Consider the following 26651-nt stretch of genomic DNA (forward strand, 5'->3'; position numbering starts at 1 on the left):
CTCTGGGCCTTGGGATGGAGACACGAGGATCTGACAGGGTCCGAGTCCTCCCTCCTCCTTCCCAAAGGCTGGTGCCCCCTTACTCACCATTGGGAAGGAAGTACGTGGACTAGGAAGGAGGTTGCCAAATTTTGAACTCATGCAGGGTACTTTAGTACCCAAGACGACCACTGATCAATGTCTGGAGGGGTCCTGTTGCACTACAGCACAACGAAAGCTGGACCGGAGAAACATCAACCAGAATATTTGTGGTGACTGGGAGTGGCCACTGAAACCTTTTAACACCGGTTCTGAAAGACCTACATTGGCTCCCAGTATGTTTCTGAGCACAATTCAAAGTGTTGGTGCTGACCTTTACAGCCCTAAACAGCCTCAAAGGCCCAGTATACCTGAAGGAGCATCTTCGCCCCCATTGTTCAGTGCCACTTCCGAGGGTCTTCTGGCAGTTCCCTCCCTGCAAGAAGGGAGGTTACAGGGAACCAGGCAGAGGGCACCCGCCCTGTGGGACGCCCTCCCACCAGATGTCAAGGAAATACAGTGGAACCTTGGTTTTCGAATGTAATCCGTTCCGGAAGACCGTTTGACTTCCAAAACGTTTGAAAACCAAAAACTGAAAACAGAAGCCTCAAATCAATAGGAAGCCATGTAGCACATTTGGCTGCCAAAAATTGTTTCAAAATGGGAGCAGTTACTTCCAGGTTTTCGGTGTTTGGGTTCCAAAATGTTCGTCGATGGAGACGTTTGAGAATCGAGGTTCCACTATAAACAACTACTGACTTTTAGAAGACATCTGAAGGCAGTCCTGTTTTAGGAAGTTCTTAGTGTTTGATCTCTTATTGTATTTTAAATATCGGTTGGGAGCCACCCAGAGTGGCTGGGGAAACCCAGCCAGAGGGGCAGGGTATAAATTATAAATTGTTGTTGTTGTTAAAAGTTGCAGTATTTCGGCAGGAAGTTATGGGGCACACACTGATTGCAAGCAAAGTGGTATGTCTGACCAGATGGTCAGTGGTCACATGCTAGCAGTGGGCGGGGCCAGGGGAAAGGTGGGCAGGGGAACCAATGTGAATTTTGCTTTTGTATAGTAGGATAGTTTCTGTGCGGACTCACTCAGACCCTTCCCTATGCGCCGTCCAAGCAAGTAGAACGCATCACCACCAGAGTTCACTGACATATGCCAGTCAAAGGGAAAACACTCCAAGACAATGCAAAGCAGGATGGGTAAGGGGTGTGGCCTAGGGAAAGTTCTGGGGGCCAGACAGACAGACCTGGGGGGCCACATTCCATTTCAGATTGCTCTTTGTCAACCACTTGGAGGCTTCTGGGGGAAGACTGCCTTGTCTCTTTGCCTTGAGGCCTTGGGGTGGTGCTGTGAATTGAGCTCAGAGGGAGGTGAGGAAACAGTGACCGGGACAAGGGAGATGGGTTTGGTCAGGAAGGGAGGGGTCCATTGAGGCCATTTTGACTGCATCCGACACCCCTCTCCAAAAAACCACCACAACCCTGGAATCAGCACTACCTACAAGCAAAGCAGCAGAGGGGGAAACGGCTGCCGCAGGCAGAGACGTATGAAAAACATACAGTGAGAGTGTTTGCCCCACCCAGGAACCATTCTGGGCCCAGGCATAGCACAAAAAGCCTTCTCTAGAGGCTTCAGACATTGGGGGCAGTCACACATAATGCTAAACCATGGTTTGTTCAGCAAACCTCAAGTCATCTCACAAAGGAGCCTGCAGCTTGTTTTGCTTTTGCCTTGTGCCTCCATCGCAAGGCTGTCAGGCTCAGACGTAACAGCAAACCATCGCTAAAGTGATCCACGGTCTGCAGGCCATCAGCAAACCATCGCTCCAGGTCATGGTTTGTTGCCAGAAAACACACAATCGTTCATCTACTGGGCTGGGTTCAGATGTCCAAACAAACAGCGTTTGGGCTAAACAACCATGGTTTTGCTTTGTGCATGACCCAGGTTACTAGTGTGAACCAAATTCCCAGAATTCTCTGGCCTGGTGCTGCTCGCTTTCAATCTACAAATGCATCTGGTTCCATGCCCTCTTTTCAATACCAGCTGTGTGGCCTGGGGTTCCTCCTTTCAGATATTGGAGGTGGTCTCGATCCCACTTTAACAGTCACCGCTGCCTCTTTTTGCAGGGGAAGACGGGACCCAGGGCCACGGGGAGAATGGCAGCCAGGAGAGCCACGTGCAGACGCGGTGCGAGTCCTGTACGTCCACGTTCCTCAAGATTGTCTGGGGATTTCTGATCATCCTCTCCGTCTCCTCCTCCTGGGTCGGAACAACGCAGATTGTGAAAATCACATACAAGAACTTTGATTACCCGTTTTTCATGACTTGGTTTTCCACAAACTGGAACATTATGTTTTTCCCAGTGTATTACTCCGGGCATCTTGCAACGGCGCAGGAAAAGCAATCTCCAATCAAAAAAATCAGGTAGGCCTATCATTTATTTCATTCCTATCCCACCATTTTCTCCAGGGAGCCCAAGGTGACTGACATGGTTCTCCCCCTCCTCATTTAATCCCCAAAATGACCCTGTGAGGTAGTTAGGCTCAGTATACCTGAAGGAGCGTCTCCACCCCCATTGTTCTGCCTGGACATGGAGGTCCAGCTCCGAGGGCCTTCTGGCGGTTCCCTCCCTGCGAGAAGTGAGGTTACAGGGAACCAGGCAGAGGGCCTTCTTGGTGGTGGCACCCAACCTGTGGAACACCCTCCCATCAGATGTCAAGGAAATAAACAACTATCTGACTTTTAGAAGACATCTGCTTAGGGAAGTTTTTAATGTTTGATGTTTTATTGTGTTTTTAAATATTCTGTTGGGAGCAGCCCAGAGTGGCTGGGGCAACCCAGCCAGATGGGCGGGCTATAAATAAAAATTATTATTATTATTATTATTATTATTATTATTATTATTTATTGAGGCACTGGCTGGCCCAAGGTCACATCCAGTGAAAGTTTCATGACTGAGTGGGGATTCGAACCCTGGCCTTCCAAGTCCTAATCCAGCACTCTAAACCACTACGTCATGCTGGTTCCATTACGATGGCGAGGAGTCTTTCTCAGTAGAATTGATCAAAGGCAAAGGCAAAGCTTTGCAAAGGCAAAGCTGGGAAGATGCTGGACTCAGGTCACACTTTGACATTTATTTTTTTGTGTTTGTCCACACCTTGGATTTTAAGACTCCTGTTTTTTTTTCCCTTGTGTGTGCAGGGAATGCAGTCGGATCTTTGGCGAGGATGGTCTGACGCTGAAACTCTTTCTTAAAAGGACAGCTCCCTTTTCTATTCTCTGGACTTTGACTAATTACCTTTACTTACTGGCTTTGAAGAAGCTGACGGCCACGGATGTCTCGGCCCTATTCTGCTGCAACAAAGCCTTTGTCTTCCTGCTCTCCTGGATTGTACTGAAGGACAGGTTCATGGGTGTAAGGGTAATGACCTCTGCCGTTCCCTCTCGTTCTCGCTCCCCATTGTGGGTAGGCCATGCACCATGTTGGCTTTGCAGTGAATATAACCAGAAGGGGCATCAACTTTGGTAGAAATGGTTTCGGTTAACAGCCCCCAGGCGATTCTGAAAACCTTGGGTTGCGTTCATGGGAGTCATTTTTATGGAGAAATCTCACCACCAGGTCGCTTTTCCTTGTGATTCTTCCACAAGGAACGTTTCATAAATGTTGCCCTCTGGTGAGGAAACTGAGATACAACAATGGGGAAACTAATCCACTACACACACACACACACACACACACACAGTGGTACCTTGGTTCTCGAACCGCTTAGTTGTCAAACAAATCGGCTCCCGAATGCCAAAAACCCGGAAGTAAGTGTTCTGGTTTTGGAACGTTTTTCGGAAGCCGAACGTCCGAGTGTAGGAAGCTCCTTCGGCCAATCGGAAGCTGCGCCTCGGTTTTTGAACAGTTTCAGGAGTTGAACGGACGTCCAGAATGTATTACGTTCGAGAACCAAGGTTCCACTGTAATGCAAACTTATTTGCATACAACCGGGGTTGTATCTTTCTTTAACTCCTCAGGAACACATTTTTAAGGAAAACTAACTGGAAGAATGACTGGTAAATGTTGGATTGTAGACATTGCTAGTACAATTTCACCCTTATTGGGGGGTGGGGGGGCGCAGAGGCACTCACCTGACCTCCCAAGAACTGGGTTCCTTTTGCTTCTCTGTAAAGACTGGGGTGGGTGTTGGTATTCTTGAGAGTGTATGGATCAGGGCCATTGTGCAAAATGAAGAAATACAGCTAATCAGCCACCTGCCTTGTATCTAGTATCACTGATGCCAATAAGGACATGGTGGGAAATATTTCCCTTAGAATTAATGATAGTGGAACAATAATAATAATAGTAATAATAATAGTAATAATAATAATAATAATAATAATAATAATAATAATAATAATAATTTATTTATACCCCGTCCATCTGGCTGAGTTTCCCCAGCCACTCTGGGCGTCTTCCAATCAAGTGTTAAAAACAATACAGCATTAAATATTAAAAACTCCCCTAAACAGGGCTGCCTTCAGATGTCTTATTATGCACATTTAATAATAATAATAATAATAATAATAATAATAATAATAATAATAATATCTGGCCGGGTTTCCCCAGCCACTCTGAGTGGCTCCCAACAGAATTAATGGTAATAATATTTTTTTAAAATACACCATACATTAAAAACTTTCCTTAAGAGGGCTGCCTTCAGATGTCTGATGGGAGGGCATTCCACAGGGCGGGCGCCACCACTGAGAAGGCACCCTTTCGGAAAGATTGAAAGATGTGTGCTGTAAGGGATTGTTTAAGAAGCAAATGCTACCCATCAGTATTAAAAGGAAAGGCTTTCATTAATGCCACCGTTCCTGGTTTCTATTTATGTATCACAACAAAGCCCCAAATGCTCTCCCAAAATAACCCGTGCATCTTTTCAACTCGCAGCACTGTCAATTAATGTTTGCCCTCGCCAGTTAAGATTGTCCTCCCGACGGCAAATTAACTGAACGAAAGCTTTCATGGGTTAATCCGTTGATTAAACCGATTTGAGCTTCCTGCTGCAGTGTTTATTCCATGGTTCTCTCTGTCCAATTTACTCTGCCCCTTAATGAACACACGTATAAACTAGATGAGGCAGATAAACAAACTGGTGGGATGAGCTGATGGAGGAGGATGGCTTCTGTGCCGTGATGCAGAATGAAGGAGCTGGGAGGGCCTTGTACAGTGGTGCCCCACAAGACGAACGCCTCGCAAGACGGAAAACCCGCTAGACGAAAGGGTTTTCTGTTTTGGAGGCGCTTCGCAAAACGAATTTCCCTATGGACTTGCTTCGCAAGACGAAAATGTCTTGCGAGTTCCTGCGGGGTTTTTTTTCCTCCCCCCCCTTTCTAAGCCGCTAAGCTGCTTATCAGCTGATCCGCTAAGCCGCTAAGCCGCTAAAAGCCGCTAAAAGCCGCTAAGCCGCTAATCCGCTAAGCTGTCAATGGGCTTGCTTCGCAAGACGAAAAAACCGCTAGACGAAGAGAATCGCGGAACGGATTCTTTTCGTCTTGTGAGGCACCACTGTACATCTTTGTGGGGAATTGCAAGGAGAGAGGGGCTGTTACACTCAAGATCAGCTTGTGGGCTTCCCAAAGGCATCTAGGATGCTGGAGTGGAGAGTGTGGAGGGAGAAATTTGGTTCCGTTTGTATTTTAATATCTGCACTTCTCTGAATTTTGAGGTGCAGTTCTACAGCCAAGGAATGTACAGTGGTACCTCGGGTTACAGATGCTTCAGGTTACAGACTCTGCTAACCCAGAAATAGTACCTCGGGTTATGAACTTTGCTTCAGGATAAGAACAGAAATTGCACGATGGCAGTGCTGCGGCAGCGGGAGGCCCCATTAGCTAACGTGGTGCCTCAGGTTAAGAACAGTTTCAGGTTAAGAACGGACCTCCAGAACGAATTAAGTCCTTAACCCGAGAACTGTATGGGGACGTGGGTGGCGCTGTGGGTTAAACCACAGAGCCTAGGACTTGCCGATCAGAAGGTCGGCAGTTTGAATCCCCGCGACAGGGCGAGCTCCCATTGCTCGGTCCCTGCTCCTGCCAGCCCAGCAGTTTGAAAGCACATCAAAGTGCAAGTAGATAAGTAGGTACCGCTCCAGCGGGAAGGTAAACGGTGTTTCCGTGTGCTGCTCTGGTTCACCAGAAGCGACGTAGTCATGCTGGCCACATGACCCTTTCCCTCGGCCAATAAAGCGAGATGAGCGCTGCAACCCCAGAGCTGGTCACGACTGGACCTAATGGTCAGGGATCCCTTTACCTTTATCTTTACCACTGTATACAAAAATGCATGTTTTTTTGTAAGCATGTCCCCACAAACCCAGGGGTTATGTTCCTGGGAACCATGTGTATATGTGAAATCATATATGGTGGGGAACAACACCTAAAAAGCCTGTAAACAGCCTGTAAACCTCAGGAAACCCTTGAAAAACTCTTTTAAAAATCCGCCGACTCCACCACAATCGCTCCCTCCAAACCTCCTTTCTCAAACTCCAACTCTCCCCGGGTCTCAAAGGTCGGTGCACCAGGCTCCTGGAATTGCAGTTGCAAAGACCCCTGCAATGGCTAGCTGTTTCCCCACACTTTTCGCACAATTCTTGCAGTTTCCCTGCTCTTTCTGGGCCGTTCTAGCCCTTTACGCAGCTTTCTGCAGCTTTAAATCAATTTATTTGATTATTATGCGGTGTTGTGCGTTATGCACGAGCTCAAGTGAGGAGACACCTGCACAAAAGAGCATTATAGTAAGGGAAACTGCTTAGCAGAAATATGTGTGTTTGGAGAATGAATTTGTGGTAGAATGCTTTCGAAGAAGATTAGGAAAATTCACGGAGGCTAAAGCTATTGTGGCCGACTCTGCTCTGCTTGGAGGCAGTAATGCGGCTGAACATCAGTTGGTGCAAACCACAGGATGGGAGAGGGCTCTCGCACTCGGTTCCTGCCTGCAGGCTTCCTATGGGGACCTGGTTGGCCACTGTAGGAAAAGGATGCTAGATTAGATGGACCATGGGCTGGTCCAGCAGGAAGGCTCTTCTTGGGTTCTCATGGCTCCAAGGCTCTTCCTCAAGAAGCAGTCTCCTTCTCAGAGTGTAGCCCAAGTTGGCTCATGCCTTCTTCTTCTTCTTCTTCTTCTTCTTCTTCTTCTTCTTCTTCTTCTTGCCTTCTTCTTCTTCTTGCCTTCTTCTTCTTCTTGCCTTCTTCTTCTTCTTCTTCTTCTTCTTCTTCTTCTTCTTCTTCTTCTTCTTCCTCCTCCTCCTCTTCCTCTTCCTCTTCCTCTTCTTCTTTGGTGATCCCTCATAGCTGAGTAAGATTGTCTTCCATAAACACGGTTTTAAGAATGAGTCCATAAGTGACTGTGGAGGCCAATTCTGGATCCACATGCCCTTCCACAGTGGGGACATTGGTTCCTGGGCGGGAGTTGATCACGGTGAGGGTTTGCCAAGCATGCCTTCCTCTTAGCATGTTTCTCCCTTTTGTCCTGAGTTTGAGCATTTTCAAAGTCCATGACACCTTTGGTAAAGGCTGTTCTACAACTGGAGCGCTCGCAGGCCAGTGTTTCCCAGTTGTCGGTGTTTATGCAACATTTTTTTAAGGATTTGCCTTGAGAGAGTCTTTAAACCTCTTTTGTTGACCACCAACATTATGCTTTCCATTTTTAAGTTGGAAATAGAGTAGTTGCTTTGGAAGATGACAATCAGGCATCTGCACAACATGACCAGTCCAACGGAGTTGATGTTGAAGAATCATTGCTTCTTCCAGTAGACTGGCATTAGTTCACCTGTCTTCCCAAGTGATGTGTAACATTTTTTGGAGACACCGTTGATGGAATCTTTCGATTTCTCACCCAAATGACAGTGTGCTATCATAAATAGGCAAGTGACAAAGATGTAGCAAGATCTCAGAGGCTGCCTGCACCGTCGAGAAACACACACCAGCCACAGGTTCCCATTCACACTGTGTACCTTACAAAGTCCTTGATGAGTACTCCTCTTTTCCTGTTAGCCCCCAAAACCGTCATTCCTTCGTCCATTGCAAAAGACCGATAACAGAAACCAATCTGGTTTGGAAGCAGCCTTGCCCAAATTGCTTTTAAATCTAAAATATCCTTAAAAATCAAAGAATCAAAGAATTGTAGGGTTGGAAAGCTACACCAAAGAGTTATCTAGTCCATCCCCGCAAGGCAGGAATCTCAGCTAAAGCATCCATGACTGATGGCCATTCAACCTATGCTGTCAAACAGCCCCTACTGTCAGAGAGTCCTTCCTGAAAAAGTCCCTCCACCGAATTTTATGAAAAGAGGGGATGCACTGTAATTATTATTATTATTATTATTATTATTATTATTATTATTTATTATTATTATTATTTATACCCCGCCCATCTGGCTGGGCTTCTCTGGGCAGCTTCCAACAAAACACTAAAATACAGTAATGCATCAAACATTAAAAGATTCCCTAAACAGGGCTGCCTTCAGATGTCTTCTAAAAGTCTGGTAGTTGTTGTTCTCTTTGACATCTGGTGGGAGGGCATTCCACAGGGCGGGTGCCACCACCGAGAAGGCCCTCTGCCTGGTTCCCTGTAACTTGGCTTCTCGCAGCGAGGGAACCGCCAGAAGGCCCTCGGAGCTGGACCTCAGTGTCTGGGATGAACGATGGGGGTGGAGACGCTCCTTCAGATATACTGTTACCAAGACAACCCCCTTGTTGTCCCCATAGTCTACACCGGGTGGGGTGGGGGTCCCAAAGTGGGCAGTGGGGTTACCGGGGTGGGGAGCGCTAAGCGATATAAATGACTATTAGACTTTGCAAAGCTGGTATCGCAGGACGAAGTTCATCCATTTCGCTGAATGAATTAAGCTGAATAGTTTCAACTGGATTTTGAGTAAACGTGCAATTAATTGTTACTGTTCTGAATTTTATTTTGCCATTACCTTCCTTAGGGAGTCCTGGAAAGCACTATTCTGAATAAGAACAGGGAACAGGGGCAGAAGCAGTGTCCCAAAAAAGTTTGGGAACCACTGGCCTGTGCTTCCATTATGGTGGTCTGTCCCCACTCAGAGCCCTCTATTCAGAGGGAAAATGAGAGAGAGAGAGAGAGAGAGAGAGAGAGAGAGAGAGAGAGAGAGAGAAATTAGTTTCTGGGCCCAATTCAACGTGCTGGTTTCGATTTATAAAGCCTTAAACAGCTCAGGACCTCAATACCTCAAGGACCGCCTCTCACCATAGGAACCTACCCGGACCCTAAAATCATCTTCTGAGGCCCTTCTTCATGTGGCCCAGGGGGTGGCAACACAAGAACAGGCCTTTTCTGTGGTGACTCCCCATTTTGAGAATGCTCTCCCCAGGGCGGCTTGCCTGGGGCCTTCATTATATATTTTTAGGTGCCAGGTGAAAACGTTCCACCAGGCGTTTGGCTAATTAACATTATATGCCCTTTTAAATGTGGGTTTTTTTTAAAGGGGGGGAGGTTATTGCTGTGTTCATTTTTCATTTTTTATTCTTTTTAGTATTTTTTATTTTTTAGTTAGTATTTTGTGTTTTTTACATTGTGAACTGCCCTAAGATCTACGGATGAAGGCCGGTATGCAAATTTAATGAACAAACCAACCGACAAACGTCACGGCATCTCTTTCCAAGTGATAAAATTGCTCTAAATTTCTTTCTTTGTGGATTACGCAGATAGTTGCTGCAATCATGGCCATCACTGGAATCGTCATGATGGCGTACGCAGATGGTTTTCAGGGCGATTCGATTATCGGGGTCGCGTATGCTGTTGGGTCTGCATCGATGTCGGCGCTGTATAAGGTACCGTATTTTTCACTCTATAACACGCACCCAACCATAACACGCACGTAGTTTTTAGGGGAGGAAAACAAGAAAAAAAATATTCTAAACGAAACAGTGGATGTATGATTTTTGTGGTTCATGCTGTGGCCACAGACATGTGATCTGACAGTGAGTTTGGAGTAGCCCAATGCAAAAATCCTGAGGATCCATGCTTTGTAACCACGTTTTTGCACCACTGCGGCGCCAGGCAACAGTGGGTGCGTGATTTTTTTGGTGCAAGATGTAGCCATGGACATGCTATGTGATCTGATGGTGAATTTGGGGTGACCCAGTACAAAAATCCTGAGGATCCATGTGGATCCGTGCTTTGTAACAACGTTTTAAGTGGGGAGGGAAGGAAAAGCACTCAACGGACAAGGAGCACGCGTGGGGTGGGTGGAGAAGGATGCTGCTAATAATGCAGAAGAGGGGTTTAAGGGGAGAAGGAGCACGCATGGGGTGGGTGGAGAAGGATGCTGCTAATAATGAAGAAGAAGAGGGGTATAAGGGGAGAAGGCTCCTCTCCTCTCCCGCTTTGCTCCTTTAAAGCAAGCAGGCTCTGCTTTTCTCCCTCCTCCCCGCTCATCCCCGCGAGCTGAAAAACTTTGCTGCTATTTAGCTAGCTGAGTGGGGAGGAGAGAGGGACAGAGAGCCTGCTTGCTTTAAAGGAACCAACCAGACAGGAGCCGCTTACACTCGTGTAAGCGGCTGCTCTCCCCTCCCGCTTTGCTCCTTTAAAGAAGCAGGCTCTCTGTCCCTCTCTCCTCCCCACTCAGCAGCTCTTCTCCCGCTTTGCTGCTTCAAAGCGAGCCACGGAGGAGGGAAGGAAGGGGAACCATGGATCCTCTGCTCACGACTGCAGCAGATCCCCCCCGCCACCTGTAGACATTCCCTCCATAACACGCACAGACATTTCCCCTTACTTTCTAGAAGGAAAAAAGTGAGTGTTATGGTGCAAAAAATACGGTAAGTCCTTGCACACTTCCTTGCTATCTTAATGCTTTGAAGGAGGAGAGGAGCAAAATTCGACCTGCACAAGAGCAAAGCAAGCTCTCCATGCTGTGAAGGCCCCTTCCTCCCTTCCTTCTTTTCCCTCACCTGATTTACATTCTGCGCCAGGTGCGTCAGGGGAAAGTTACGACGGAGATAATTACTTTTGTCGCCCACCAAGGAATCAGCTTGGCTTCCCTTTATCGAGTCTTAATGAAAACTCTATTATTCTGCCGCGGTGAGATTAGCATCTGTGAGTCCCTCATTTTCCGCGCCGGTGTTTTTATCGACGCTCGCTGTGCATGAACGTGAGAGCATGTTGAAATGTCGAAGGAGGACCCCTCAGGTCTCGCCCACGACGCCCCTCTTTTTTGGAAGTCCAGCCTTAGAAGGACACGAGGGATTCTTTCCACAGCGCTAACAGTCAAGAAATGTCTGGAGTGAGGAATCAACTCTTGTCAAAAGTACCCTTACAAAGCTACGAGAAGGCTTGTCCTCCAGTCCTACTGGGTGGCGCTGTAGTCTAAACCACTGGGCCTCTTGGGCTTGCCAATCAGAAGGTCAGCGGTTCAAATCACCGTGATGGAATGAGCTCCCATTGCTCTGTCCCAGCTCCTGCCAACCTAGCAGTTCGAAAGCACGCCAGTGCGAGTAGATAAATAGGTACCACTATGGCGGGAAGGTAAACGGTGTTTCTGTGCACTCTGGTTTCCATCACCAGAAGCGCCAGAAGCGGTTTAGTCCTGCTGGCTACATGATCCGGAAAGCTCTCTGCGGACAAACGCCGGCTCCCTCGGCCTGAAAGCGAGATGAGCGCCAAAACCCCATAGTTGCCTTTCACTGGACTCAGACGTCCAGGAGTCCTTTAAAGGTCCCCTGACCATTAGGTCCAGTCATGGCCGACTCTGGGGTTGCGCGCTCATCTCGCTTTATTGGCTGAGGGAGCCGGCGTACAGCTTCCAAGTCATGTGACCAGCATGACTAAGCCGCTTCTGGCGAACCAGAGCAGCGCACAGAAACACCGTTTACCTTTCCACCGGAGCGGTACCTATTTATCTACTTGCACTTTTACATGCTTTCGAACTGCTAGGTTGGCAGGATCAGGGACCAAGCAATGGGAGCTCACCCTGTTGCGGGGATTCGAACCGCCAACCTTCTGATCGGCAAGTCCTAGGCTCTGTGGTTTAAACCACAGTGCCACCTGCGTCCTTTACCTTTTACCTAAGTCTCTCAGCTTCTCCTAGGTGTGCACCCGACGAGGCAGTTGCTGCCACAGAGCTGCATGCACCCTGCTTCTGCTCCTCTCTCTTCAGTCCTCTCCTGGTCCTGGGAGACAATGGGGGCAGGAGGAAGAGTTGTGGAAGCCCTTGACTCTACCCTAGCCTGACCTCTCTCTCCTTCCTCCTGCACCCATTCTTCCCTCCCCAATCCTGAAGCTCCTTCTGCCTCTGCCTCTCATCTCTCATCTGGTCTCCCTGTTCACTGATCCTTCCTTCCATGTCAGTCTCCAATCCCTCTTCTCCCTGTGCCCAGCCAGTCCCTGACCATGCCTCCCCACTTCAAGAGCTCTCTGCTATCTTCTGCAATGGGCACGACAAACTTCCAGCCTATGAACTCAAAGCAGCACCCAAGAGCTGGCTGGTTCCCCCCCCCCCGCCGGGACTCTCCCAGGTCACGCCCACACAGGCCACGCCCCTCCATCCAGACTACGCCCCTCCACACTGGCCACACCCCTCCTCATAGGCCACACCCCTCACCAGCCCTGCCCTTATTGAGCCCTGCCCTCAGGTCGGAGCTTTTGCGTGTCCCAAAAGGACAACAAATTGCTATTTCAATGGGTAGATACCGTATTTTTTGCTCCATAGGGCGCACTTGACCATAGGGCGCACCTAGTTTTCAGAGGGGGAAATCAAGGAAAAAAATATGGTTCCCCACCCCACCCCTAGCTCTGGGAGCAACGGACACCTCACCTCAGCCTGTGTGCTTCTCTCAAACCTTCTCCCTGCTTCTGCGGGAGGTGGGGGAATTCCCCACCTCCTGCAAAAGCCCACAGGAGCCGCACACCCTTTAAGGAGTGTGTGGCTCCTGCGGGCTTTTCGACCAGGAGGGAGAAGGGACTGATGAAGCCAGTCAGTCGTCTTCCTGGGGAGAAGCCCCTAAGAGCCGCAGGGGCTTTTTCTGCCTGCCTCCCCGCTGCATTCGCTCCATAAGATGCACACACATTTCCCCTTACATTTCAGGAGGGAAAAAGTGTGCCTTATGGAGCGAAAAATACGGTAGTCGTAGAATTGTTGGGTTGGAAAGGGGTTCCAAGGGTCATCTAGTCCAACCCCCTTAAATTTAATATTGTCGTCTTCTTGCTCCCAGGATTCCATGCCTCGGGTGTCAAAATAACTTGACCAGCTTTGGGGAAGTTGCACCACGACTTTGGGAGGGAGGCTAACCCTTTGCCGCACGGCCTCGGGCATCAAAATATCTTGAGTTACTCTGTTCCCCAGCGACCGGGGAGGTTGCACTCAGTCTGAATTGTTTCCCCCTTTCCCCCCATTTAGGTTCTGTTCAAGATGTTCCTTGGGAGCGCAAACTTTGGAGAAGCAGCCCATTTCATTTCTACGCTTGGCTTTTTCAACTTGGTCTTCCTTTCCTTTACACCGATCATTCTGTATTTCACCAAGGTGGAGTATTGGTCTCCCTTCTCGGCTGTTCCCTGGGGCTACCTGTGCGGAATAGCCGGCCTCTGGCTAGGTATTTATCCCTATTTTATTTCTTTACCTGAATGTTTACGATTTGCACAGCCATCTCAAGGTGGCTGCGTGGAAGGTGGAGCGAGCTTGCTTTCCCTGCTCCAGAGGGCAGGATCCGAACCAACGGATTCGAATGACGAGAAAGGAGACTCTGACTAAACATCAATAAGAACTTTCTGACAGGAAGAGCTGTTCAACAGTGGAACAGACTCAGTGACAATTGTCAGAGGTCCAAGAATATCTGGCTGATCACAGGTTTCCCATCCCATTTGCTCTACACGGGGCTGCCCTTGAAGCTGTCCCAGAAACTCCAGCGGGTGCAGAATTCTGCAGCGAGGCTCCTCATAGGGTCTCTGCCATGGGAGCATATTCACCCAGTGCTTTTCCAGCTGCACTGGCTCCCGGTGGAGTAAAGGGTCAGATTTAAGGTGCTGGTTTTGACCTTTAAAGCCCTTCACGGCCTTGGACCCTCGTACCCACGGGACCGCCTCTCCCGGTATGCCCCACGGAGAGCCACAAGGTCCATAAATAGCAACACCCTAGTGGTCCCGGGCCCTAAGGAAGTTAGATTAGCCTCAACCAGGGCAGGGCCTTTTCAACTCTGGCTCCGACCTGGTGGAACGCTCTGCCTCGTGAGACCAGGGCCCTGCAGGATATGATTTCTTTCCGCAGGGCCTGTAAGACAGAGTTGTTCCACCTGGCCTTTGGCTTGGAATCAACTTGATCCCCTCCCCCTCTTTCTTTTTTCCTTTCTCCTCCTGTGATGAGGCTGCATTTAATGTTTCAGTGTTTTAATGTTGTATTTGAATCTTGTTTTTAAGTTGTATTCATTCAACTTGTTTTTATTATTGCTTGTTAGCCGCCCTGAGCCCGGCCTTAGCTGGGGAGGGCGGGGTATAAATAAAAATTATTATTATTATTATCCCTGATCTATATTATTATTATTATTATTATTATTATTTGCTAAATGTATTGGTTGCTTTTTTTCTTGCCGAAGGCAACTGAAAGCAACAAACAAACAACTGACAGCCCACCCACAGATATGTTAAAACGAAGAAAAAAACAGAAAAAAATAATATATTTATTTCCTTGATGGATTACACGTTGAATAGTTCTTACTGGAGGGCTTTCAAGAGGGAGGGGCAGTAAGATGAAGGTGACACATTTTTTTATGTTTATTAGCTACGAGCTGGGAAAGGGTTGTAGCTCAATAGTGGAGCAACTGCTTTGAGTGCAGAAGGTCCCATTAAGGCTGAGTGAGGCATGCGCCTAACTTTCAAGTCCCTCTCCTTTCAACGAAGGGCTGCTGCCTTATTTCATTTTGCTGGGGGATATGCCCTATAAAACCCTGTGGGACTTTAGGTAATGGCCACAGCTCAGCAAGAGAACATCTGCTTTGTATGCAGACAGTCCCAACCTGTCAGAGACGTTCCCCTTCTGACAGACAAGAGAGGAATCCAGAAGGGAAGGGGAAGAGTCAGAGAGTACAGCTGTACCTCCGGTTTTGGATGGGAACCATTCCGGAGCTCTGGTCGGATCCCGAGGTTTTCGCAAGTGGAGGTACCTGTTCTGCACATGCGCACGGGGCGAAACCCGGAAAAATGCCGTATTTTTTGCTCTATAAGACTCACTTTTCCCCTCCTAAAAAGTAAGGGGAAATGTGTGTGCGTCTTATGGAGCGAATGCAGGCTGCGCAGCAATCCCAGAAGCCAGAACAGCAAGAGGGATTGCTGTTTTCACTGCGCAGCAATCCCTCTTGCTGTTCTGGCTTCTGAGATTCAGAATATTTTTTCTTTCTTGTTTTCCTCCTCCAAAAACTAGGTGCGCCTTGTGGTCTGGTGCGTCTTATAGAGCAAAAAATACGGTACTTCCGGGTTTGCCGTGAGCATATCCCGAAGGATACGTAACCAGAGGGGCTCGTAAGTAGAGGGTACCTGATTCCTTCACACAGTGAAAGCAAGATAAACTTATCTCACTCAGGAATGCAGCCTGGCAGTTCTGAAAGTAACACAGAGTGGAAAGAAGAGGATGCAACAGAAAAGGGGAAAGGGATAGTAGGAACAGTCTCTCCGAAAAGTTGGAAATTGAGTTGTTTGGCAGAAAAGCGCATGACAGGGAAAAGGTGGGGGGGGGGGGAGGTGGAGAGTATCTTGCTTCAACCGGAAAAAGAAGCTAGATCCGTCAACTGACTCCGAAGGTGACGAATGAGCGAATGAAGCTCAGACTGCTGAGCCCTGTAATTGCTGAATAAATCTGAAGTAATAAAGCTGTCACAGGCAGCGTCTTGTGTGGGAGAGACTATCAAACCTGACACAACCCCCCCCCCCCCAGCTTTTTAGACATTCAAATGGGTGACATTCCCAACCCAATCTCGAGATGCTAGGTAATCTGTTTGTATCCTCCGTGAATTTGTTTAATCCTCTCTTCACACCATCCAAGGATGCGGCCGTCACTGCCTCAAGTGGGAGGGAGTTCCACAGTCTTTCTTGACTTTTCCCAAAATTCAAAGTCCCAAACTCTATAACCTTTCCTCATAGGGGAGTTGCTCCATCCGATTCATCATTTTGGTTGTCCTTTCCTGAACAGGTGGGATTTGTATTTTTTTGCTCTATAAGACTCACTTCCCCCCCCCCCTAAAAAGTAAGGGGAAATGTGTGTGCGTCTTATGGAGCGAATGCAGGCTGCACAGCTATCCCAGAAGCCAGAACAGCAAGAGGGATTACTGCTTTCACTGCGCAGCGATCCCTCTTGCTGTTCTGGCTTCTGAGATTCAGAATATTTTTTTTCTTGTTTTCCTCCTCCAAAAACCAGGTGCGTCTTGTGGTCTGGTGTGTCTTATAGAGCGAAAAATACGGTATATTGAGTTTCAACATTTAACACATACATTCAAAACACAATTTCGTCTTTTCTCATTTTGGTTGGCTTGCCACTCCTTTTTCCACAGAGGAGTTGTTCTCCCCTTCTGCACCCTATCTTCTCACTATCAAATCATAACCATAATATTATAATCTAATGCAGTTACAGAGGAATTAATACACATTTGTGGGCAATGCAGTGTTGGACTATCACAGTGGTGCGGGAGAGCCCAGGCTTCTGTGGCCTTTTGAGTGTCTGAGCACAGCCAGTGTCTTAAAATAGCACTGGTGGAAGAGAATGCTGCCTGTGTAGTTAGAAAAGCAAATACTTCTGGAGATAATGTTAGCGGAGTTTGTTTGGTTTATGGCTCATTCCATCCTTAGAGTTCAGGGTGGACATAGTGTTGTTAATCACAAAATCTGTTGCAACTTGAAACTTCAGCTCCCTCACTCCTGACCACCCCAACTCAACGTATATAAATTGGCTTTATGGATATTTTGGGAGGCAACTGTGATCTGTGATTTTTTTCTTGTTTCCTCCTCCAAAAACCAGGTGCATCTTGTGGTCTGGTGCGTCTTATAGAGCGAAAAATACGGTATTTGCCGGTTCTGATCCTGGTGGTGCAGAAGATCTATTTTTCTTCTTCTTCTTCACAACCTCACACTTTGCTCTTTTTCTCCACAGGGGAAATGTGTGTGCGTCTTATGGAGCGAATGCAGGCTGCACAGCTATCCCAGAAGCCAGAACAGCAACAACGTTTTAAGTGGGGAGGGAAGGAAAAGCACTCAAGGGACAAGGAGCACGCGTGGGGAAGGATGCTGCTAATAATGCAGAAGAGGGGTTTAAGGGGAGAAGGAGCACGCATGGGGTGGGTGGAGAAGGATGCTGCTAATAATGAAGAAGAAGAGGGGTATAAGGGGAGAAGGCTCCTCTCCTCTCCCGCTTTGCTCCTTTAAAGCAAGCAGGCTCTGCTTTTCTCCCTCCTCCTGCTTTCACTGCGCAGTGATCCCCCTTGCTGTTCTGGCTTCTGAGATTCAGAATATTTTTTTTCTTGTTTTCCTCCTCCAAAAACTAGGTGCGTCTTGTGGTCTGGTGTGTCTTATAAAGCGAAAAATACGGTATTTGCCGGTTCTGATCCTGGTGGTGCAGAAGATCTATTTTTCTTCTTCTTCTTCGCAACCTCACACTTTGCTCTTTTTCTCCGCAGCTTTCAACATCCTGGTGAACGTCGGAGTTGTGCTTACCTACCCAATCTTAATATCTATCGGGACCTTGCTCAGTGTTCCCGGCAATGCAGGTATAAATAATGCCTTTTGATCAATGCAGTGGCTCTGCGTGTGGCCCAGGTTACTTGCTTATTCATTTACATAAAATTCCTAAGCCACACCCCCCCTAATAAATTGAAATAAATGTTTAAAAGCACCTTTCCAAAACAAAAACAAAAACCCAGAGTCCTTTTTGTTGGGGATAATTCAGATGGAAATTCCCAGGTGTCAAAAAAGGTTATTTATGTATGCCACTACTGCGGCCCATGTATTGTTTGCCCAAAAATGGAAAATGAGTGTGGTCCCAGCCAAAGAAGAATGGCAATTTAAACTGATGGAATATGCGCAGTTTTTGGATCTAATGTATAGAATAAGAGAAGAACAACATTCATTTAAAGAAGATTCAGAAATGTTTATTGACTGTATGGGGGGAAATTGTGTACACTTGAAAATGCTGGCAGCATTCAGATAAATTCAACACTGTAAATAAGTTTCCATGGGTGTAATAATGGAATATATTGAATGATTTAGTTTATGTAAAATGTGCAGGGATTTATTCTATGTAAAATGACCATGGAAAGAGAAGAAGGGAAGTCATTTTATTTTTTAAGGTTGTTTAATGAATATTCTTAATTGTAAAACAGAAAATTTGATTTAAAATTATACATAAATTCTAATAATAATAATACATTGGGTAGGAGCAGGGCCTGATTTAGCTTTGATGAGGCTCTAAGCTACTGAAGGCAATGGGGCCCTTTATATGTCCAGCTGTCCTTTGTCAACAACAAATTGTTGCTGTCTTTTGTGTTGAATATATGCTATATGGTAATTTATGGACCTAATAAGTATCTAAAGCCATTTGCACATGCAGAATGTAGGCACCCAATATATAGAAATGAGCAAACCAGTGATATTTTAGGGAGCAGGCTAGCAGGCGGGGCCCATGACTTACATCATAGGAGCCTACGCAACACAAAACAAAACACTGTTGCTGTATGTAGGTTTTATTTTATTTGTTTTTTATCTTATATCTTGGAAATGTATATCCAGTTTTTTTTTCCTTTAAAATTTTTTGGGGTCCCCAAGAGAGGGCCCCTTAAGCTATAGCTTGTTTAGCTTATACGTAAATCCAGCACTGGTAGGAGTAGGAAAGGTGGAACATATATGTAAATAATAATAATATAAGAACCTCTGTCTTTCGCTGTACAAAGAAGCCGCAAGAGTCCACCCACTTTCCCCTCTGCCCACCCATAGCATGCGGCCCTCAGTATGAGACTGCTCCCCTGACCATAACTGTCAACCTTCCCTTTTTTTGCAGGAAATTCCCTTATTTCAGTGCCGTTTCCTGCTGCTTCCCGATACTACTGTTTTTGTTTTGGGGGGGCAGGGGCGGGCTGGTGTGGAGGACTCCCTGGTCCTGAATGGGGCAACTGTGCCCCTGAAGGACCAGGTGCACAGCTTGGGAGTCATTTTGGACTCACAGCTGTCCATGGAGGCACAGTCAATTCTGTATCCAGGGCAGCTGTCTACCAGCTCCACCTGGTATGCAGGCTAAGACCCTACCTGCCCGCAGACTGTCACACCAGAGTGGCGCATGCGCTAATTATCTCCCGCTTGGACTACTGCATTGTGGTCTACGTGGGGCTACCTTTGAAGGTGACCCGGAAACTACAACTAATCCAGAATGTGGCAGCTAGACTGGTGACTGGGAGTGGCCCCCGAGACCTACATTGGCTCCCAGTACGTTTCCGAGCACAATTCAAAGTGTTGGTGCTGACCTTTAAAGCCCTAAATGGCCTCGGTCCAGTATACCTGAAGGAGCGCCTCCACCCACATCATTCAGCCTGGACACTGAGATTCAGCTCTGAGGGCCTTCTGGCGGTTCCCTCACTACGAGAAGCCAAGTTACAGGGAACCAGGCAGAGGGCCTTCTTGGTGGTGGTACCCACCCTATGGAACGCCCTCCCACCAGATGTCAAAGAGATAAACAACTACCTGACATTCAGAAGACATCTGAAGGCAGCCCTGTTCAGGGAAGTTTTTAATGTATGACATATTAGTGTATTTTTGGTCTTTGTGGAAGCCGCCCAGAGTGGCTGGGGAAACCCAGCCAGATGGGCGGGGTACAAATAATAAATTATTATTATTACTATCCCGGATTGTTAGATATCCCGTAGACTGTCCCCAGGACAGGTGAGGCCGCTGGTCCCTTATTTTCAAATCTAAAAGTTGACAACTATGCCCCTGACCCCATCTCTCGCTAATTTCCTTGCTCCCCTTTTCTCCCCAGCTGTCGATCTTCTCAAACGCGAGGTGATCTTCAGCGTGGTCCGTTTGGGGGCCACCACCATCATCTGCCTTGGGTTCCTGCTTATGCTCCTTCCTGAGGAATGGGACGAGATCACGCTGCGATTCATCAACAGCCTGAAAGAGAAGAAGGGCGAAGACCACCCTGAGGACGTCACGGACTCGAGCGTCCACTTCCGCAGCAGAAGTCGAGTCAACGGGACTGTGTCTATACCGCTGGCTTAGAGCCGGCCGGGCTTCAAGTTGCGTGCACGCCAATGTATATTCTGTGAATATGATTTAATAATTCCCTCCCCTCGCCCACTTGTATGCTTTAAAAAGAGACAGCTTTATTTTAAACAGGAATGGATTGTAAATTCAACGCTAAACACATCAGATACCTAAGCTGTTTACATTTGTACACTTTATCCAGGAGTAGGTGCAAATAAGGACAATAAATTCATTTTTATACAGAAACGCAAATAAAAGAAAGCTATATATGTGTTTCGTGCGGGGGGTTGGCGTTTGGAATTTGCAAAAAGTGCCGCGGGCACCAGCTACAAAATGGCTGCTGTGGGAGTGTTGGGGGACACAAAATGGCGGCCATGGGGGAAGGACGTGGTGGGACACAAAATGGCTGCCACATCTAAAAGAGCAGTAGAAGGGGCCGGTCCACAAAAAGCAGCCTGTCGATGGGAAAAGGCACCTATAGCACCCACCGCTGAGATTGCAGTCAGAGGGGGCCCTTGGTGCCTCTCCTCTGTTCAGAAGGGAAGGGATGGAGGGAATCCAGTTGTGGCATCTAATGAAATTTGGGGGGTTTTCCTGAGGGGGAAAAAGTGTAGAAAGTGGCAAGCGAGTGCAAATGGGAACTGAGCGGGAAGAGCAAATGGACTGGCACACAGTGTGGATTTCTGAGAAGATACTGGGATATTTTGTGGGAGCTACTGGAGGGTGCATTGTGATATAATAATAATAATAATAATAATAATAATAATAATAATAATAATATAATTTATTTATACCTCGCCCATCTGGCCGGGTCTCCCCATCCACTCTGGGCGGCTTCCAACGAAATATACATCTTTTTTCTTCTTTGGCGATCCCTCGTAGCCAAGTAAGATTGTCTTCCATAAACAATGAGTTTAACAATGAGTCCGTAAGTGACTTTGGAGGCCAATTCTGGATCCAAATGTCCTTCCGCAGTGGGTTTCTGGGCAGGAGTTGATCACGGTGTGGATTTGCCAAGCGTGCCTTCCTCCTAGCACGTTTCTCCCTTGTGTCCTGAGTTCGAGCATCTTCAAAATCCCAACAGAATATTAAAAACACAATAAAACATCAGTCATTAAAAACTTCCCTAAACAGGGCTGCCTTCAGATGTCTTCTAAACATCAGATAGTTGTTTTTCCCCTTGACATATGATGGGAGGGTGTTCCACAGGGCAGGAGCCCTTTGCCTGGTTCCCTGTAACCTCATTTCTTGCAGGGAGGGAACCACCAGAAGGCCTTTGGAGTCCAAAATGACTGCGCACCTGGTCCTTCAGGGGCACAGTTGTCCCATTCAGGACCAGGGAGTCCTCCACACCTGCACACCTGTCCCCCCAAAACAAAACTTCTGTCTTGTCAGGATTCAACCTCAATCTGTTAGCGGCCATCCAACCGCCTCCAGACACTCACACAGGACCTTCACCGCCTTCACTTGTTCCGATTTGAAAGAGAGGTAGAGCTGGGGATCATCTGCATATTGATGGACACCCAGTCCAAACCCCCTGATGATCTCCCAGCGGCTGCATGTAGATGTTGAAAAGCATGGGGGAGAGGACGGAACCCTGAGGCACCCCACAAGTGAGAGCCCAGGGGTCTGAAAACTTATCCCTCAACACCACCTTCTGGAGAAAGGAGCAAAACCACTGTATAACAATGCCCCTATAACAGTGCCCATAACCACCACAAGGTTAATAAAAGCTTTGGAGAGTTTATCCTGATCAGGGAAACAGCACCAGCAGAGTGTTCATTAAAGGTAAAGGGTAAAGGGACCCCTGACCATTAGGTCCAGTCGTGGCCGACTCTGGAGTTGCAGCGCTCATCTCGCTTTATTGGCCGTGGGAGGCAGTGTACAGCTTCCGGGTCATGTGACCAGCATGACTAAGCCGCTTCTGGCGAACCAGAGCAGTGCATGGAAATGCCGTTTACCTTCCCATCGGAGCAGTACATATTTATCTACTTGCACTTTGAGGTGCTTTCAAACTGCTAGGTTGGCAGGAGCAGGGACCGAGCAACGGGAGCTCACCCCGTCGCGGGGATTCGAACCACCAACCTTCTGATCGGCAAGTCCTAGGCTCTGTGGTTTAACCCACAGCGCCACCCGCGTCCCTAGAATGCTCATTGCTACAGCCCAAATCCACTTCACAGACACACTTTTATAGGTGCTTTAATGTTGGAAAAACCCATCTCAGATCTCTGTTGGTGTGTTGAGTTTCACACCAGCATGCATTTTCCAGAATGGTAAAGGTAAAGGACCCCTGACAGTTAAGTCCAGTTGTGGACAACTCTGGTGTTGCAGCGCTCATCTGGCTTTACAGGCCAAGGGAGCCGGCGTTTGTCTGCAGACAGTTTATCCGGGTTGTGTGGCCAGCATGACTAAGCCGCTTCTGGCGCAACACAACACCGAAACCAGAGCAGCACACAGAAATGCCATTTACTTTCCCGCCGGAGCGGTACCTATTTATCGACTTGCACTTTTGGGCGTGCTTTCGAACTGCTAGGTGGGCAGGAGCAGGGACCGAGCAACAGGAGCTCACCCTGTCGCGGGGATTCGAACCACCGACCTTCTGATCGGCCAGCCCAAGAGGCTGAGTGGTTTTAAACAAGACTCCACTGGGGATTTAGGGGTGAGATTTCATTTTAAAGTGAACTGAGCTGGTTCACACCCCTTGGACTAATACACAGACTGGAACATTATTATCATTGTGATTTCAGACTTTTCTCCATTTGAATTCGGTCTCTGGCACCGCAAAAATACCAAAATGTGTCAGAACAACAATAGGCATTTTGGGATGAGATATGGTAAGACCTATGCACATTGGGATAAGATGTATATTTAAATACATGCTTTGTGGTTAAAAAAATGTATTTAAATATGAATTTTCATATGGATTTTTTTTTTAATGCAGAACAGGACAGGGCAGACCTTTGAATAAACCCATGTGGAACTGATAAGGATTTGAAACTGACTGATCCATTCATTTCTACAACAACCCAGGCTAGGGTTGGGGAGAAATCTGATTCAGATTGCATATGAATGTGAACCTGCCTAAGCCACATATTCCAAAACACTACATGAACTTAAACACAGCCATCTTTTGAAATTTGCACTTTCTCAAATTTTGCAGTGCAGTCCTCCAGCCAAATAATATGTATTTAAAAAATAAACCAAAATGCATCTATTGGAGTGGAAGTGAAAATAATATAAATTAATTGTGTTGGGTATAATTGCATACAGGTATGTGTATATCAGAAATTCACACTAAAATGCTGGTGAAGAACTGATGCAGAACCGAAGACTGGAAAAATGAGAAAGTGAAACTGACAGATTTCCCTATCCTTAACCCAGACAGAGTCTTACTCTCACCACCTGTGAAAACAAGGGCATAGATATCCTATTTTTGCAGACGAGCTTCAATGATCCGGAAGCAAAGCAATCCGCTAACTTAATTTTTTGCTGGGCGAAAACTGCCTTGGCGCTCCGAGCAAAGAAAAATACAATTTGACAAATGAGGCAGCTGTGAGATTGCATTCGTCGGCTCGTAAGGGCAATCAAGCCTCTCTCTGTCTCTGACGGGAAAAACAAAACGTGTGGCGAATAATGTCAGCTTGAGAAGCTTCCCAGAAACACAATAATGCATTTCCAAAAAGCTCTGGAAGGAAGCGGTGACAGCGGCGATGGCCTCTCATCGCAGTTCATATGCAACAGTTTATTGCTCTTCAAATTCATCTCTGCTGCAAACATGCTGGTACTGTGAACTCCAGGCAAGACCTAATGAAATCTAGGACACAGAGCGATGTGCTGTAATCTCTGGACTATCACATTATACCACAATATTTCTCAGTGTTATTTGATCAGTTTCATGGTGTGACACGGGGCTTGACTGCCGTGCTTTGCTGCCACAGGGTCTCAGAATTGAAATCAGGGCCAGATTTAGGTTTGATGAGGCCCTAAGCTACTGAAGATAATTTGTCAACAACAAATTGTCGCTTTTTTGTGTTGAATATATGCTATATGGTAATTGATGGACCTAATAGGTATCTCAAGCCATTTGCATCTGCTGCCATGCAATCAGTACATAAACACACAAAACGTAACTGGCTGTACTTTTGAATAAATAAGGTATGCTATTCATTGTATCAATTTGTAGATTTCAACAGAAGTCTCATATAGTTCAACGAAAAAAGCAGAAGACCCAGTGGATCAGTTAATTCTCCAGTCAGTTCATGCATAAGATCCACTATCCTGTATTATTATATTTGGTATGTACAGTTGTTTATGGTTTTTTACATTGATTTTGCTGTAAAAATGTGTGAGATTACGATATTGAGATTACCTAGAGTCTGTTTTACTGATGAAGCCTAGGATGGCGAAACAAGGCTAATATTCCGGAAATCCTTGTCTGAGACTCTGCGAAAGGATTCTGTGGAACTGTAACAACCCTTCATGTGGATTATTGGACTCTTTGAACAGACAGGTGGAATAGATACTTATACATGCATGGACCTTATGTATGAACTGACTAGAGAATGAACTAATCCACTGGGTTTTCTGCTTTTTGTTGTTGAACTTTATGAGACTTCTGTTGAAATCTACAAATTGATACAATGAATAGTATACCTTGTTTATTCAAAAGTACAGCCGGTTATGTTTTGTGTGTTTGTTGAGTATGTTCCATGTAACCAGAGGTTTGTTGCTGTTGTTTTGTGAATGCAATCAGTCCATGCAGAATGTAGGCACCCTATATATGGAAATGAGCAAACCAGTGATATTTGAGGGAGCAGGCTAGCAGGCGGGGCCCACTACTTACATCATAGGAGTTTACACAACCCCAAACACTGTTGCTGTACTTAGGTTTTATTTTATTTGTTTTTTTATCTTATATTTTGGAAATGTACATCCAGTTTTGTTTTCCTTTAATTTTTTTGGGGGGCCCCCCTAAGCTATAGCTTGTTTATCATATGCATAAATCCGGCACTGATTTAAATGAATATTGGAGGCCATGATCCGAAGTCAAATGGCTCTCCTTTGGATGTTTCAAAAAATAATAAAATCAAAAATTTACAGGGAAGGACCAAAGCTCAGTGTTAGAGCATCTGCAAAATGTCCCGGGTTCAAACCACAGCATCTTCAGGCAGGGCTGGGAGAGGTCTTTGTCTGAAACTCTAATGAACTGCTGCCAGCTGGTGAGCTGGGTGGCCTGTGTCACTCGGTATAAGGCAGGATAAAACTCTCTCTGGGTGTCAAGAGTCCAATCCCTGGCTTGATCACACAGTAAGTGCAGTGGCGTAGCGTGGGTTGTCAGCACCTGGGGCAAGGCAAGTAATTTGCGCCCCCTAACCCGTGGATTTTAGTAGGGGCAGAGAGCTGCAAGTGTGAGCGTGCCCCCCCCAGATGTTGCACCCGGTGCGGCCGGCCCCCCCTACACCCCCCACGCTACGCCACTGAGTAAGTGTAGTAATGTCAGGGGGTTTAATCCCACCACGCTGCCACCATGTAGTAATGTTCCTGCCCCTCGCCCCTCCCTCACCTGTCCTACAATCCAGCGGGACCAGGCTTAGAGGAATGGTGGCTGGCAACATATACTTTTTTGCAGGACAAAACAAATCAGAAGGGTAGTTGCTGCCACCACTCCCTCGTACCAGGGGCACCAGAAGGCTTAACCCAAGGGAGAAGGTTATTCTTCCTAGTTACCGGCTGCCCTGCGCTGCAAGTTACTTTCACAAAAATGCAGGCAGAAATTCAACAGGTAGTGCGTAACTGATTGGTCAGGCTTCTGGACTCAGACTCCCCCCCCCCCCCAAATGGCACACAGGACAAGAAAAGTTCTCTTTTCAATTTTTTTTTAAAAAAACAAGATTAAACATACTTAAAAAGCAGGCACATCTCTTATACGTTTCAAACAGAAAAAATAAGAACATTGTAGAGTATTGCAACTAAGGTACTTAAAAAATGAGAACAATGGTATGGTTAGAATGGTTCTAAAGTCCTCAGTTGAGTCTGCATCTCAAAGACAGTAGAGATCTTAATTACAAAGACACGCATACGCCTGTCAGCATGGTGGCAAACTGACAGGCAGGTGAATCGTGGATTGCAGAGCACACCCAAAACTCCTTTCCTAGGGTCTTTATTTCTACAACCTCTTGTGGAATTGGAACTCAGATCCAATCAGAATTCTTGATTATGTTTAAATTCACCAATGGTCAACTAGTTGGCTAATAACTCAGCTTGTGACAGCTGAGGCTTGTTAGTTCTCAAGACCTTGGATCAAAGATTCACTCCCTAAATTTCTCAGAGACTCAGCAGATACACATTCCTGGGGTGATTAGGGTTGATGGCTCATTCACACCCAGACAGATCGCTC

General features: G+C 46.8%; 1 protein-coding gene across 2 annotated transcripts in view; it reads left to right on the plus strand.

Annotated features, from left to right (window-relative positions):
- The window catches only part of LOC307226574 (solute carrier family 35 member F4), a 183167-nt gene that overhangs the window by 135085 nt on the left and 21431 nt on the right, over positions 1-26651 (plus strand). Inside the window, exons 3-8 of one of the 2 annotated variants that reach the window (XM_079995294.1) lie at positions 2149-2446; positions 3224-3443; positions 9736-9861; positions 13425-13617; positions 17680-17769; positions 20028-20523. In XM_079995294.1, the coding sequence (XP_079851420.1) occupies positions 2149-2446; positions 3224-3443; positions 9736-9861; positions 13425-13617; positions 17680-17769; positions 20028-20269 (1169 nt within the window). In that variant the 3' untranslated portion in view covers positions 20270-20523. Of the gene's footprint in view, positions 1-2148; positions 2447-3223; positions 3444-9735; positions 9862-13424; positions 13618-17679; positions 17770-20027; positions 20524-26651 lie in introns of those variants that run through there. The other variant, XM_079995293.1, reaches the window with a different exon arrangement.

Source organism: Podarcis cretensis (genome assembly GCF_951804945.1).
Source record: "Podarcis cretensis genome assembly, chromosome: 1".
NCBI lineage: Eukaryota > Metazoa > Chordata > Lepidosauria > Squamata > Lacertidae > Podarcis > Podarcis cretensis.